At 42.2% G+C, this 16,936-nt stretch overlaps 1 protein-coding gene across 6 annotated transcripts in view; it reads left to right on the forward strand.

Annotated features, from left to right (window-relative positions):
* Positions 1-16,936, forward strand: part of SORCS1 (sortilin related VPS10 domain containing receptor 1) — a 471,564-nt gene that overhangs the window by 294,662 nt on the left and 159,966 nt on the right. For all 6 annotated transcript variants that reach the window (XM_081074044.1, XM_081074043.1, XM_081074040.1 and 3 more), the window contains exons 4-5: positions 924-1,082; positions 16,833-16,906. In XM_081074044.1, coding sequence (XP_080930170.1) covers positions 924-1,082; positions 16,833-16,906 — 233 coding nt within the window. The remainder of the gene's footprint in view (positions 1-923; positions 1,083-16,832; positions 16,907-16,936) is intronic.

Genomic DNA, 16,936 nt, shown 5'->3' on the forward strand with positions numbered 1-16,936 from the left:
ACTGTCTTGTCAATAGCCCAAAGATTGAGAAGGACCTCCAATTCTTTCTGTGGCACTGCCATTCGGTTCTGCTCAAAGTTCTGGGCATCTTTCTAGTTTCACATGACTATTCTGAAAACTCTTTCCATCCATTCATTTGAAAAATATTTATTGAATATATAATGTATGTTTGGCCTCACTCTAGCTTCCGGGAATACACCTGTGGGAAAGAATAATCAAGAAATATCAATTATCCCTATTCTTATGGGGTTTATGTTCTAGTAGAGGTTGTGTGGACAATAAACAAAATAAACAAGTAAATTTTTTATACACTAGGTTAGAAGGTGATAAAGTGGCCTTTGTAAAATTCCCACAGGAGGCTTTAGAAAGCCCAGCCTGTGACTCAAGACTCAGAAAATCAGTCTAAAGGTAGGATGGCATGAGATATTTTTGATGTGAACAGAGGGCTGCAGTGAGGGAGAAACCCCAGTAGACTATATCCCCTTTTTATTTTTTCCCACCTTTCCCACAACGGGCTGTGAAAAGTCTTGCTCTTTTATCCCCCTACAAATGAAAAGTAGACAAGTCTCAGTAGGAAGAAGTGTAGAGGTTAGGGGAACAGTGGGAAATATTTCAGTTTAAGGAGATAACCTTGTGAGGGGAAAACAACAAGGAACCCTCTAGAAGAGAAGACAATGCCTCTCTCTTGCTTCCAACTTGTCCTGCCTCTTTCATTTCTTAGTGAAAATCATTTTGTGGCATTCGTCCAAGGTAGGAGACCAACCCTGACAGAGTCAAGGTCCCTGCTTGGCCAAGTGTTCTTTGCCTGCCTTTTTTTTTTTTTTCCTTTCTCCTGTGTCAGAATTTTAGCTCATTTTTCAGTTTTGGAAATTTGTAAACTTAGCTTTCTCTTGTTTTCTTTCCCCAACAATTCTTTGCTGCAGATTATGTTACTCACAGACCCGGAGATTGAGAGCAGTTTATTGATCAGCTCAGATGAAGGTGCGACCTATCAGAAGTACCGGCTGAACTTCTACCTGCAGAGCTTGCTTTTCCACCCCAAGCAAGAGGACTGGATTCTGGCATACAGTCAAGACCAAAAGGTGAGCACAATTACCTTGTCTGAGACGACAGCTCCAGGGAAAAGGCCACTAGTTCATCATGTCTATATGTCTTCTCCATTATCAGTTTTGTTCTGCGCAGTCGCCCGAACCATGGACCAGTGGGGCGAGGGGCAGCAAGGAGGATCCCGGGTCACCTAGCTGGAGCTGTGTAAACGTCTGAAGCAGCATGCCAGGAAAAGCTAGACACTAAGGAATTCATTGTGGAGAAGTAGTTCTCAACTTAGATGTTTCAGGCTGTCAGGAACCCCTGACCCTCATGGAATCTTTGACAGTGTTTCGTGTATGTGGAGAGGTGGTCACTTTTCTGGATAAATAGCCAGGGTAGCTTTTCGCAGACCTTAAAGGAAAGAATGACCCCCAAAGGTTAAGAACACTACTTGAAATTTGCTAAAATAGTGGGATAAATGGCTACAGTAACAATAATAACATACATAGGTAACATTATTTAGAACCACGTTATCTCATGACTTCTTGTGCTGGTTGGGTTGATGGAGAGTTCCATTTTTAAAGAAAATATTGAACGAGGTTATGCTATTCTTTGTCTTGGCATGTGTGTGTGGCATATGTGTATAAATTTTATGGGATAGATACTATAAAATATATCATGTCCTCTATACTGCAGATACACTATAAAATTCATAGTCCCTGCTTTTAAGGAACTCACATTCCCAGGTAGAATACAAGGCTAGCAACAGAAAATGCAATTAAACTAAAAGAAACATCACATACACAGGCGAATGTGAGAGACTACCACAAAAGTCAAAAGGAAAATAATGAGATATTGGAATGCTCTTTGTGAAATGCATGATTCAGTGAAGACATTCTTAGAATTCTCCTTAGAGGACTCATGTGTTAGACATTATACATATTTAAAGAAATACTGGACTTCCATGAGTGAATAGGATATTCTAGGGTTTATTTTTCTGGGCAGGTAGAGATGTGTGGTGTTCTTCCTGAAGAGAGTGGAATGGCGTAAGCAACTTTCCAAAGTCTCTACTGACACAAACATTTTGTAGAAAGCAAAATTCTTAGGTTTGGTGTTTTATTCGCATCACACTTACTGCCAAATAAAATACACATTAAGCGTAAAAATATAAGAGATTCACAATTAGTGTTTTTTCCCCTCTCTTGAGCACTTTGGCTACCCTTTCAGAAGAATGTACATTTAATTTCTGAAGTCAAGCCACAGTGTATCTGGTCCAGGATGGTGCAGTTGCTAGAGGCGAGGCTGAGAAGCTCAGGACACAGAATATTAGTCATTTAACCCACTGGGTTACTGTATTTTATTTGACAGTTGCTTAATTTTCTCCATGATGCTATAGGCACAGTGAGGGCCAGATTTACCTGGCTAAGTGAATACCATACATCTTTGCAGTTGTGCTAAAGGAGATGCCCTACAATGTAACCCTTCCTGTTTCAGCATTTTAGATAGTATTTTCCATGATCACTGTGGCAGAGTGGGTAACCCTGGAAGAGTTGGGACCTCTGATCTGTGGCCCCAGCTCAACCACTTACGGCGAGCAGTACTTCGTGTTGGCTTCCTTTGCTGTAAAATGTATTTGGATACGTAATTATAATTGCAGGTGCACTTCCAAAAAATTGGGGGAAAAACAAATATTAAACTCCACATCCATTTTAGGTGCTCTACTTGGTTTACTGTTGGTATAAAATCACTGTGGTAAAGAGTATGCAATTCATCTGGGGAGAGAATATTAAATACACCCGAGTTCACCAATAATCTAAGAGAGGCCAAAAAAAGCAGTACCCTCATTCACACATACTAGATGCCCAATCAGTAGAGCTGGATCGATTATATGAAATTGGCAGCCCAAAGTTCAGGAGATAAAGATCTTATGAAATTATTTCTCTGGACCTTAATTAGTATGTCATAGTTCTGTTGGGGCAGGCACATTTACACGAGGAATATCACAAACAATAATACAAAGTTAGAAAAAAAACATGGTTATAGGATTGTGAATTTGTGTGGCTGAAACTGAAATTTGGTAGTGCTAGTTGTATACTTTTGGAGCAAAATCTTGATTATTTACTCTTTTGACTGTTTGGTTGTTAGGCAAAATAATTTTTGTTTTTCTAATTATGCACCTTTTGAAAATTTTGGTCAGTGGAATGATGTGTTCAGAGCTATAGATTACAAAAGTTAATCTGGTAAAAATATAAGCATTAGATGTAATAGGTCAAAAGCAAAAAGACCAGTTAAGATGATATCATCGTCATCCAGTCTGGACCAAAAAGTGTCTTTTGTGATGATACACCAAATGAATTCTATCATTTTGGAGCTGGAAGAAGCCTTAAGTCTTTGCTCTGTATGTAGCTCAGGAACCAAAACTCTGGGAAGTTAGTGAACTTTCCCAAAGGGAAAACCCACTAATTGATACCACATATCAAAGTTCAGTGAATGGAATAAAGCCTTACATGAAATTTGGTAGGGTTCTCATACTTAAGGGTGATACCTTGACATTAGCAGATGGGCGGAAACCCATCTTTCTGCTAACCTCTCTGTGTCTCCAGGAGAGAATGAAGGAGAAATCATCCTAGGGAAAAAAAAAATGTAGATAACCTGCTAGTACAAGTAGAGGTTGGAGAAGAACTCCATATCTCAGGGCTGGAATCACAGAATGAGGAGTGGCACATTACCTGGGAGAGGAGTGAGCTGCAGCCATCGGATGAGCCATTAGCTAATGGGGTTGGCTGGACGTCAAGTGGAGAACACCTTCTCGCCACTCAGGTTGGTCAGTGATATGGAAATAATAGCTGGCAACTACCCACAAATCATGAAGCCTTTAACACTAATGAGATGCAGCTGTAAGCACCAAGGAGGGCCACATGCTGTTGTGGCAGACCGATGACTACGTGTGCCCAGGAAAAAGGAACATCTTTCATATACCGTGTTTCCCCGAAAATAAGACCTAGCCGGACCATCAACTCTAATGCGTCTTTTTGGAGCAAAAATTAATATAAGACCTGGTATATTATATTATATTATGTTATGTCTGGTATTTATTATATTATATTTTGTTACGTTACGTTACGTTACGTTACGTTATACCTGGACTTATATTAAAATAAGACCAAGTCTTATATTAATTTTTGCTCCAAAAGATGCATTAGAGCTGATGGTCCGGCTAGGTCTTATTTTTCGGGAAACACAGTAAGTATTGCTCATCGATTTATCTGTGACAGCTGCATTGCTGCTGCTGCAAAAACTCCCAGCTATGAATTTAGTTAGCCTCCGTGCTAGTGTTGGCTCTGCTGGATGCTGTGTTACACCAAACTGATGGTGAACAGAATTTTCAGGAAAAAGTTCTGTCTCTTAGAAAGTATCTTGTTAAGATACTTTCAGAACTTACCTGTGAACAGAATTCTCTTCTTTCTCTCTTTCCATGTATGCTGTTCTCGTTGCCTTTTCAGACATACTCTTCCTCTTTTGAATACATAGATACCTTCATTTCCCCCTTATTTCCCAGTCATCGCTTTTCTCTCCTTCGGTGAGTGAAACCTGAAGGCCCTGAGGACAGAGGCTGGATCTCTGGCTTGTAGAATCAAGCCCGTACAGACGGTACTGCGGAATTGTAGTCTGGCTGCATTTCATCTTGAATGCCTGAACAGCCAGTGGAGGCTTTGTGATGTGAGCATTTTTAGAGACTCAAAGAGTTTTGTTGAGCAGATTGTCCTTTCTGGCCCGAGATAGAGTTTTCTCTAGCCATCACTGCCATAGAAAACCAGGTTTAACAAAGAAAAAAAAGAAAAGAAAAGAAAACCTTTTAATCAGGGAGAACTGTATATGGTCAAATGCCCTCAGAATTCATAAAATCAGGATGTGTTGATGTTTTAGTCTTTTTTCTTAGAGAGAAAAATCTGTCTATGGTATTTGGTGTCTAGGTGGTTGCCAGAAGGTGACACTTACTTGAATTGGTACTCAGCTCTCCAGGCACCACTAGAATGACTGAAGGGAAAGTTTCTGACATTTTTTTTTCCCTTTCAAGTTCTAAAAGAAGTTGCCTGGCTGCTTAGGAAGCTTCGTTGGGGGACTTAAATGTTGTAGAAATAGGAACTAGATACCATTGGCCGCTGAAGGGTCTATTTGAGGATGTGCTGTTAGAAAAACCCTGGAATTTCCAGGAAAATAAACATAACAGACTTCATGAAAATTTTATACCAAATGGGAAGAGGGACAATGGTCATGTAAAGCCAAACACCTTCTACTTCTTACAAACAAACAAACAAACAAACAGAAAATAACAGTGAATCACTGTGGACACTGAAGAATCCCATGATGTTTATTATAGGAGAACCAAAATTTTGTTTTGCTTTATTTATTTCTGTATTTTTTTTTCTTTCTGTCTGTAATTAAGCAATAGGCAAACCAAACATTCTGCTCATTCTTTTGGTTTCTCTTCACATTAAGAAACCAAGAGAGTAGGACAACAGAGATTCAGTTCTTCATTCTATTGCTTGTTTTCCCCCACTTTCTTGCTTCAATACAGAAAACCACCCAAGGAAGGCTCAGCAGCAGGCTGAGTCTGCCAGCTTACATCTTTGTTTTAATTTGGAGATAAACGAGTGTACACACTGTACTATAAAACACTGCCTCCAACGGCATCTCTCAGTCTGTCTTAAACACCTCACTAAACATGATGTGTTGGGAAACATTTGAAATGAGAGAAAACAAAGCGCAGATGTGACTGAAAGAAAAAAAAAAAGAAACCCAAACAGGAGAAAAGTACAAGAATATACATCTACCGCAGCGTTTCAGATCATCCTCAGGCGCTGAGCTCCTGGTCTCTCTGTGGTTGTACTGGAGGAGTGGTTTGTAAAGGGGGGAGTCTGCCCAGACCTACTGAACACTTCCGGGACTCAGGTTCCTGAGTAGCTCAGGAGGGGAGGCGCCCTTGCTCTCCTACCCAGGCCAGCAATGTCTCTTCCTTGGCTTGCTCTGTAAAAGGGCCTGCTGGCCCTCCCCATCAGCAAGGGGCACTACTTTTTTGTGGTCCTGGGCCTGTGCTTCTCCTACCCCCCAGTGGAGGTGTGAGCCCACCTGGGCCGTGACCTCAGTTCCCACACAGACAAGTATGAAATCTAACTGAAGGACATGGCTGGATCTGAGCTGTGGGAAACTGGAGAGCAGGTATTCATTTAGAAGGGGGCATACTGGTAAACTCCTGACTGTTGTTCTCGCCACAGAGGATGGCACTTCCAATGTCACCTGACCTTCAGATTTTTTTTCTGAGAAAAGTAATCCTGCTTTGTTTGAAATGTGGTATTTTATTTTTAATTGCTTACAAAATTTAAAACAGAAGTGGTGCAAGGCAAATCAACTTGATCTGCTGCCTTGTATATTAGTCCCCAAATCACTTTTACTTCTATCTTTCCCATCATCTTTGTTTGGTTCCTGCTCATGGTTCTATCTCCTTTATTTCAGGAGATGTTAAGATGTTTTGTGGTTTTTAAAAACATCCATCTAAATGAGTGATCAATTCAGTGAAGGGAGTATAAAACATTTAAGACACTTTGGTGGGCCACCCTTCATTTTGTGGCAGTTGTGGAATGTTCCCAAGTTTATATTCGCAGTTATTCTAGAGCTCCAGGAGTCAACAATCCAGGTAATACCACGTGGGGACCTGTATGATGCCTGATCTCCTCTGTATTTCAGAGAATCACAGTTTATGAAAAAAATAAAAAATCCTAAATCTTGCATGTTGGCCTCACCTTCAGTATTTTGGTCTATATGGGTAAGTACTTGCAAAACCAAGACATGATTTTAAAGGGGGGAAACATTTTGACAAGGAAGCTTTTTTTCACAAATAATTGCAACCCGAAATATTACTAGCCACAATTCTCTGCATAAATGAAGGCTGAATGAGTTACAACCATATATTGATAGGAAAGGAAAATAATATGGCCAATGTTTTGATAACATGTAATAGAATTTTAGTAACTTGCATAAAAGTGCATTTTTTTTAAAACAAGAACTATTTTTAGTTCTCTCCTTCTCTCTCCCAGTCCGAAATTTTATTTAAACAGTTTCATATACATTTCATATATATGTATATATATCTTTCATTCCTTTTTCTGACTGGGCCCCAAGAGAGGGACATTGCTTATCCTAGCTGCTTGGAATGTCGGGCGTTTCCTAGGAAATAATGACACTTAATAAAGGAATAGATGTCATTATTTTCCAAAATTCAGTCACATGGGTTTCTTACCACTGACAGATAATACACCAAGCTAGGGAAGAGCATCAGCTCACTACTCTGTCATGCCCTACCAATGGCTGCGTGACCTGCAGCAGGCCACTTAACTTTATAGTTTCTCCAACTGTAAAGTGGAAGTAGCAATAACAGTACCTGTTCCACAGCACTGTCTGAGGATGCTGACATAGCATATGTAAAACACTTAACACTGAGCAGAGCCTGACATATAGCAAGCATTGCATAGGTCCTAGCCAATGTACGTACTATTCAGAGACCTAAGAGATAGGCCACCTGGTAGAGAGTAGCTGGATGTAGACACAAGGCTGCCTGAGCAGTAGTCCAGTATCTTTTCAGTACCTGAAGTTATAGGCACTTTAGTCAATGTTGGATGCCTTCTTAGCCAATCACTAAAAGGTACAATGGAACCAGAATGAATGGAGCAAGGAAGAACTAATAAATAGTATTCAGAAAATATTATTGATTATAATAACTGTAAACCATTAAATATTTTAGTATTTGTCTTCACAGGACCTGTGTTTTTCAATAAGCCTAGCAGCCCCTTAATGTCAAAGGGCAAATTGAAGTAAAAGATACATGTCTCTTTGAAATTCAATTCTCTAGAGATATTCAGATGATTTCTGCACAAGCACAAACACTTAGGAAACTGATATCTACCTAATGCCATCATGTTTCCCTAAGGCACTGCTTTAAGTAAAAAGGCGCTCAATTATTTATAAGAAATATGTTGAACATTATATACCATGCTGGTTTGGCAGGATTTCCATGTGCTTGAAATTTCCCAATATCAGAGCTGATTTCTAATCTCATGAATATGTAAATAATTTAAGTATCTAAGTATAAAACTGGCAATTAGAGTGGAAACCAGGGAACTTGCTTAAATGTCAACCCCCATGCTTGTTTATAAAACAAACTCTCAAGCGGAAATACCATCATATGCAAATAAGGACAACCTGAGTTCACCTTAGATACCTTGAATAACCAGTTTGTGTCACTATTTTTTCAATTGCTATCTTGGACAGTTATTTCTATTCCTAATGATTTGAGTGAAATGGACTGCAAGAATGAGGACAAATAGAGATTTTAAAAAGAGTGATTGGGATTAAGGTTTGGACAGGAACAACGAGGCTATTTGATATATTTTGGCTTTTGCAGCTTTTTGTCCAGTTCTTTTAATCTAGTCAACCCATCAGCATTTGTCTGATGGATTAAGGTGACTCCTTAATCCAGGCACCAGTCTGGGGAAGTTGAAGGACATTTGATATCCTAAGAGAGCATGGACCTCTTAAATGAGCTGAAGGGCTACCCAGAAAAGACCTTTCTCTAAAGATGGACCTTTAGAAATCTAGTAATGCTCAGACGTTCCTACGTTCTTCCTCATCAAGAATGGCTGCCACCAACGATGTTGAGAAGGGAGGGAGTATTTTGGGGAATGAGGAATTCTTCACCTCATGAACAGACACATTTTGTGAATTTATGACTGTATGGTTTTCACATTTAAAAAAGAATTAAAAGTGTTATCTTGCCAGCCTCCCATCTTCAGTGTAATAAGATATTGTAAGTACAGATTACAAATGGCACATTCAGTGTTCCAAGAGATCCAGAGCACCCACGCCAGGATCTCATAGCTGGCAAGAGGAAAAGAAACCAGCAGTCAGGTGCTCTCCTAAAATTCCCCGATTCCTTAACTGAGCTATACCATTAGTATAAAATATCACTGGATGAAAAGGCGCAAGCACAGATCTCCCAGGCTCTCATTCTCCTGACTTGCTCAACTCCAGTGCCTCCCTGGCTGACCTGACTGCAGGTATGATGAGAAAACATCCCAGAACATGAATAGCTGTGAACCAGAGGGGCCTCAGCTGTTCCAAAAAAGGCCATGCTAAGCAGCAATCAACCTCAGAGGCTGGGGACATACAAGCGTTGTCTAAAATTCTTCTGTGCTTCCCAAACGTCTGGAAGAAAAAGGCAATCATATCTGCTTCTCCCTGCCATCCCTCCCCTCCTTAGGGTCTGAAAGCAAGAATTGGTGGTAGAAAGGCAGGAGAGAGAGAACTAGCATCAACCATTTGCTCTCTGGCAAGCACTGTACTGGGCGATTCACATGGACCTCTCACCTTGATTTTTATAGCAAACAGAAAATGTATCATTGTGCCTGTTTGGCATTTGGGGAGTCGGAGGCTCCAAGGGGTTAAGAAGATTCCTCCTGGTAGCATGTCAAGTGATGGCAGAGCTAGGGGTCTGATTCTAATTTGACCATCGTCACTCTCAGTCCTAGCTTCACCATACACTGGCCTCCCTAGAAAAACCACTGAGATTTTTTTCCCCCTTTTAATGACCCCCTTTTTTCCCCCTATTTTTATTTAGCCGTCTTCTTCCTGCCCAACCTGCCATGAGACCTACTTCCTCTGACAGATGCCGTGGTACCCATTTGAAGAGCTGAATTTCACAGTGGAAGAGGGATTGTAGTTTCAGGATCACATGGGAGAGGGAGGGAGAGGGAAGAACCAGAGTAAGACAGCAATGGTCGCTGACTGGCTCCCCTTGTGATTCAGCAGACCAGCTAGTGACACGTGGAGAGACACAAGTATTGTGACCTCTGCACATCTGCTCCTCCAATCTTGCCCCAGCTTCAGGTCCAGGGGTCTGCATGTAAATTCTCCCCTTGCCCGGGGAAATGACAGGCACTTTCAGAAGTGACCCTCTCTTATGCTCTACATCTGGTCATATCTTTTAAAAATTTGTTTAGTTCTGTTTGTTTACTTTTAAAATATTGTTCCCTTTTCTTCTTCTCACACCCAGGGGCCCCGACTAATCCAGGCTCATCTCTCCTCTGCCCTGTAGTACTCACCTTCTAACTGATATCTCTCCTCCTTTTTTGTCTTCACACTGCTAATGGATTCATCTTACTGACACACAGTTCCAATTATGTTCCGAGTGACAATGTTCTTTTTCTGCTTACTTTTATCTCTCAAAACTGCTGAGCTGCTCCTATGCATTTAAACTATGGCATGATTATATGGGATGAGTGATATAGATCCCTATCTTAACTTCGAATTATTTTATTTATCTTGTATTTATTTCTCCATCTATATTATAGAACCTTTTAGGCAAAGATTCCATCTCATAATTTTCCTATTATACCTCCAGACCTGGGTGCACAGGAAGTGTCCGCAAGTTGAATGGCCCATGGTCACAATTTAACTCTTTTCTTTCCCAGCCAGCCCAGTTCCATATGTCTGATGCCCCAAGCTGTCTCAAAATACCCAACCCAACTGTGGGGCATGTGACAGACTCTAATGACAGCTGGGGAATATCAGGTGACAGATTGGATAAGTTCAGCCTAGGAGAGATTGATGGAGCCAGTGATGTGTCATCATCTTGGTCACTCTTCATCTGCAAGACCCCAACACTCAGCCTTTGTGCTCTTGTCTTCTGACCTCGTTAACATTTGGATCCAGTGTACATTAGCTCCCACAAGTTACAGTAGCATTGCATTTATCCAGCCTACTTTCAGGCTCCATATGCAGCCTCTAGTTGCCACTTCTCTCTTCTTTTCGTATCCCCACCAAGCTGGGTCTTTTGCAGTGGACAAAAGAAAAACAGCAACACCACTCTGAGCTTAGCTACACTGTTAATTTGCTCAGACTGACCTGTTTGCCCTGGAACACTCTTCTCCACATCTTGTATTGAGAAAGTTTAACTGTACTCCTAGGCCCACCTTGAAATCTTTAGCAGATTTCTAACTTGTCCTCTCATGCACTGGTCGCTGTAGCGCTCTGAACAAAACGGTACATGTTACTTGACATTGTCTGTGATATAACCTGACAAGCTAGCTTCTTCAAGTAACTTACATCTGTTCAGGGTTTGGGAGCTGGTCTTGAATGGTCACCATGGTGCTTTCACCACGGTTCTTCAATGGTCATCTCTGTACTCAACAGCCAAGAAAAGACTCGTGTCAGCACTTAGTGAAGTTTTATGAAATTATTGTAGGTACCATGGAATGGGGTTTCCCCTGGGAGTGAGCTCTGGCCTTCTCCTTGCTGTGGAACCCAGGCATACTTTGGAAGACCGTGGAATTGTCTGATTGATTCTCATTCTTCCTGTGGAGGTTGGTGGAGGAAAGAGCTGGATGTTTGTAATGCCTCAGGCCTGGCATTATGCATTCATTTGAAATCTTCAAGGCACCATCTCTTTTTTGCTAAGAAGAGTGCAGTTACAGCAGTGAGAAGTGGAGAATCATGAGGTAGATGAGAGCTTCCCCAGGGCAGCATTAGGCTGAAGCAAATAAAATAGAACTGGCAGGGTTTTCTGTCAGCCTTTTCATGAAGTGCAGTGTGCAGGCCTCCCGCCTCTAAAATGTTAAGGGCAGAGAAGCAAAGAGGCATGAGCAGGCAACCTTAAAAAGAGCCGACAGCAGGAAGTAATCTGCCAACGTGGAAGCCTCTCCAGGAGCCTGTGTGGAAGAGGCCCAGGGACCTGCCTCCTAACTGGGGAAGTCGTCATGGGGAGCTTTGTGGTGAACTGCTCCCAACCCCATCAACCCAAGACTTAAACTTTGTTAGCATTCTTATTGTCTATGGAATTGTGTCCTTGGACCAATTTCCTAGCTGCCAAAGAGAATGCCTAAAGTGTACCTGTCTAACAATCTGAAAAGAGGGGCTGCATTCATCCAATTTAGGAATATCGAGAAGACCTCCAGGGGTAGTGACAACAGCAAGCTTTCGCATCAACATAAGGAAGTTGGATTTCTCTTCAAAGAAAGGTGGTACTCTGCGAGGGATTCAACCAAAATGTGAAAGGCAAGAAGATGGAAGATGAAAGTTGGAAATAGCTGCTCTCATACCCTGCCCTCTTCTCTCACCCCATCTTAATCTGCCATAGGTTAGGAATCCTGAACAAAGCCCACGAAGCTCTGCTCTTTCCTGAGTCCAAGCTATTTGTCCCCTGCGGCATCCCTCTCTTTCCTCCGTTGGAGCCTGTGTCCCTCATCCAACTTGCAGCCCTACAGGCCTCCTGAGGACGGCCCCAGAGATGATTGAATGATTGGTTAAAAGCTCCTAACAGAACTAACCTTTGCAATGAACTGTATTTTTATCTGCACTATTCTTACAGCAGACAAAGGAAGATGGTAAAAAAAAAACAAAAAACAGCAATGTGAGAGGAGGGACGGAGGGAGGGAGGGAGAAAGGGAGAGAGGGAGAGAGAGAGAGAGAGAGGGAGGGAGGGAGGGAGGGAGGGAGAGAGAGAGAGAGAAAGAGAGAGAGAGAGAGAGAGAACAATTCAGGAGAAGAGCCTGGCAGGGAGGACAGTGGTGACAGCCCCAGACCAGCGTTATGACAGAGCGGAGGGTTAGGTTTGGCCCTGAGGCTGCTGATAGATCTTGAGTGAAGCTGAGCACAGGGTTTGTGATCAGGGAATTACTGAGTGATACTTACACAGGCAGGGAAGTGGTCTCAGACAGTTTAGAATGATTTTGGACAGGACGGATTTTTTGATCTTAAATCCTTCCCTACTCCCTTTTTAAAATTTCTACTCCTCAGTCTCCCTCCCCCCCGCCCCAATCTCTTGTATCAGGGTTTGCGAAACAAACAAAACCCAAAACCCTCCACAAATCACACTGTGTAGTTCACGACAGACGGTTAGTAGATGAACATTGTTCTCCTAAAACTGGTTCAGATATTCTCTCATCCTCTCTCTGATCTTCCTCAAGGCTCAGCATTGCTGTCTCTGATGTGACAGAGAGGGATGATACGGAGCTCCCAGTTCTGTGTTCTGACAGTCCAAAGAAACCGCGGAGCTGGAGACACACAGGGAGGGAAATATATCTTATTTAGGTGCTGCCAACTTTGTGGATTTTATTAAAGGATGTTGACGCATTCTAAACGCAAAGCTTTCCATTGGCAGCCCAGACAGTCAGTGCATAAAAGGCTTTGATGCCATTCCCTTCTTTGTGGAGCAGAACTTTGCAGTTAGACTCTGCAGGTTTAATTAACACATTAACTTGAATGGCTGTGAGTCATGTCCTCCTTTTCTTGGTAGAACACCAGGCTGGACAATTAACTTCTTAGGGGGGAAACATTTGAAGTAGTAGGTGGAGTGTACGTAGCAGCTTTGTCCAGTGGTGAATGAATATGCAAGAACTACTTGCTGCAAATCCTTGGGAGTTTCAAATGTACTGACATTTACAGTTCTTGTTTGTTTGTTAGTTTTAGCTATAGGCCTCTAGCTTTGGATCCATGGAAGCAAAACATAGTCCTCTGACAAATTACCTTTGTCCATCCATTGGGAAACCTGGGTATTTTACTAAGTAGATTCATCACTAGGGGATTTTCATGTTGCAAAATTGATATTTTCCCCCCTTTAATCATCTACTATGGGTTACACACTGTATAAATAGAGAGGGATGTGATTCCTGACATATAAAAAACTGTAATCTCCCATAAAAAACATATAGAGTGGTGTCAGATATTTTAGGATGATTTTAGATAAGAAGGAATTTCTTGCTTTTATAGAAGGCTCTCTTGAAAGACTACTAAAGAAGTTAAATATAAATATGTGTCCTGTAGTTTGATGGCATCTGTAGTTGTACCACAGTTCTTTGGAAATGAGGCCACTGGGAATTTTAGTGTGTCGGAGAGGGTTGATAGAAAGGTGGCCTTGATGCCGACCTAAACAGAAGACAGGCATTGAGGTGCGGATGTCTTGAAGCCACCTCTGCCAGAGTGGATAGCACTGATGGAGGCCTATGGCAGGGAAAATAAGCCCAGGTGTGAAGGGGAAGGTGCGAAGGCAACTCCACCAAGAGCCAAGGATACCTTTTAAGAGAAGAAACTGAAAAGGATGTAGCTCAGCATAAGAGAGACTGGGTTTATTGGGTCATTTGATATACCCACTGCTTGAGGGGCCTCTGGATGCTCACAAATAACAAAGCAGCCCTTTGAAGAGAATAAAAACCAATATCATGGGACATACCTGACTGGTCCACAGGTTTGAATCCAAGCCTAGAGGAATTAATTTAAAAATACACAGAAGGAAAACACACACACACACACACACACACACACACACACACACACACAGATGCTGTCACCCACCAATTCCACACGGAGATGCATTCTGCATGAGAGCAGGGATAAGCAATATCTTGGTGTAGCCATATGAGCTCTCAGAGTTTATATATGATTTTCAGTGTATATGTGAGTCCAGCCTTCACACAGAATTAGTATTATTTCAAACTGCTGTTACATTGGCATACATATTTGTATATTGACATACATTTATATAGGCAGAAGCACACAGCATCGTGTGAACTGTTCCCTTTACGCTCGTGGAAAGCAGTGTGGCTCTGCATTTTCAAAAAGACAGAGTAAGGGGAGAGGGAGCAGCAGAATCCCAGGTGCAGGTAGGGTTCTCAGTGTTGCTATGCCAGTCTGGCATTGAAGTGCAGATTGTTCCGGACATGCTGGGGACAAGAGGCAGGATGTGCATACTCTGGCTGCTTGGCTTCTGAATTAACAGGGAGTGAGTGAGTTGTCCCATTCTCTGTTATCTTTATGAGGGGAGCTGTGTCCACTTCTCTCCTTAGCACTCTTAAAGTGAATCAAGCTTGAAATGTACCCAGGAAAATCTTCCCCAGACATGATGGGGTAGAAAAAAATAATAATGCTTGAAAGAAAAAAAAAAAAAAAAAAAACACAGATTCTCCTTGGCCAGATGCCCAAATACTGTGTGGTTGGAGCCAATAGAACTGCTTCCTTTAGCAGCCAGATATTTCAGCTTTTTTTGGCTTTAGGATGTGTTTTGATCCAATGGACATGTTGGCATAGGAAGCTTTTTCAAGGGTCATTACTTGAGCTGCCTTGTTCCTTGGACATGACTGGTGCCTGCACAACCTTGGTGAGTCACTTATTGAGTCACTTGACCCTTTATTGAGTGCTGGGGCTGGAAAGAGAGGACAACGCCGGGCAATTATGGTAGTCAGTACACAGTGACTCACCATTCACTCACTGTGGGATTGGGGGTGTGAGTGGGTTGTAGACCAGGCACATAGCAGAAAGTTGTTCTAAATGGTCTTTTTTTCCCCCCAAGTCAGTAGCCAAATGCCTAGTGGGAACCGGGATGCCTGCAGCAAAAGGAATCTCTGGGCTGCCATCAGGGGACACTTCTGGAGGCACAAGAGGGTTCCATGGTGCGGTCAGATATTATTGAAGAGGAGCTGGGGTGACAAGTAAGCAAGGAAGAATAGGATATGAGAGAAGAAAGACATTGAGAGGGGGTGTAGTAGTGGAGGGTTCGACCCTGTCTCATGAGCAGTGTTTCTATGAAGTTGCCCTTGAAGAGTACAGAAGCAGTGTAGCAAATGGACATGAGCTCTTACCAGCTGTATCACCATCCATAAAATGGTCATGATGACTTCATACGACTATATCACAGGGATGGTGTGTGGATTAAATGAAATAGTACATGAGAATCACTGGGATGTCTAAGTCAGAACTTAGTCAATGTGGGTTGCTGCTACAGCCTGAAGTTCCTCTGGTTACTGTTAAAAAGACTAACTGGCTCCTGTTACCTGCAGGATCAATTCCAGTCTCCCTAACTTGCCATTCAAAGATTTTTCTTTTTAGACAATTTTTTATTGGGGAACAGTGTGTTTCCCCAGGGACCATCAGCTCCAAGTCGTTGTCCTTTAGTCGAGTTGTGGAGGGCGCAGCTCAGGTCCAAGATCAGTCGCCATTTTCAGTCTTTAGTTGCACAGGGCGCAGCCCATTATCCTATCTGAGAATTGAACTGGCACCCCTGTTGTTCAGAGCTTGCACTGTAACCAACTGAGCCATCTGGCTGCCCCAAAGCCTTTTGTAAGTTGCCCATTTGCGTCTAAACTTATTAGCTAAGCCAGACTTATTCATATCCTATCCCTGCCTGTCTCACCACTTTTGCCTATGCTGTTCCCTTTGTGAGTAATGCTTGTCCCAGGTTTGTCACTCTGAATGCTGTCATTCCTTTAGATCCTGTCTCCACACTGTCTGTAAAGCATCCTTAATTGACTACTGCGTATCCGTCCTCTGCATCCTTTTATCACCTGTTGCTTCACGCATTTCTCATTATTTTAGAGTCAGGTTCTATTATCTGCTCCTCGAGAGCCAGGTCTAGACTTTGCACTTCTTTGTGTCACAATGATCTGCATATGACTTTGTCACCAGGCAGAATGGGACATGAATCCAGGTTCAGTCTAATATTTAGTGGGCATGTGAGTTCCAACCAATCCCTTAATCTTCCTGAGCCTCAGTTTTCTCAGCTGTAAAGTGGGGATATGAATGTCCACCTTGCAGAATGTATATGAGGAGTAGAGATGATGTGTGCAGCACTCAGCTGCATGTGTCAGGTACTCAATCACTGGTAGGTACTATTAGTAGTAGCACTGGTTTGATGAACTGATGTTTGTACATCCAGTGTGTACCATAGGATCATGGTGCTAAGTAATTTCTTTTCTCTACAGTTATACAGCTCTGCTGAATTTGGGAGAAGGTGGCAGCTTATCCAGGAAGGGGTTGTACCAAACAGGTTCTACTGGTAAGTCTTACTTTATTTTGCAGCTTAGTA

This window comes from Rhinolophus hipposideros, assembly GCF_964194185.1.
Source record: "Rhinolophus hipposideros genome assembly, chromosome: 15".
NCBI lineage: Eukaryota > Metazoa > Chordata > Mammalia > Chiroptera > Rhinolophidae > Rhinolophus > Rhinolophus hipposideros.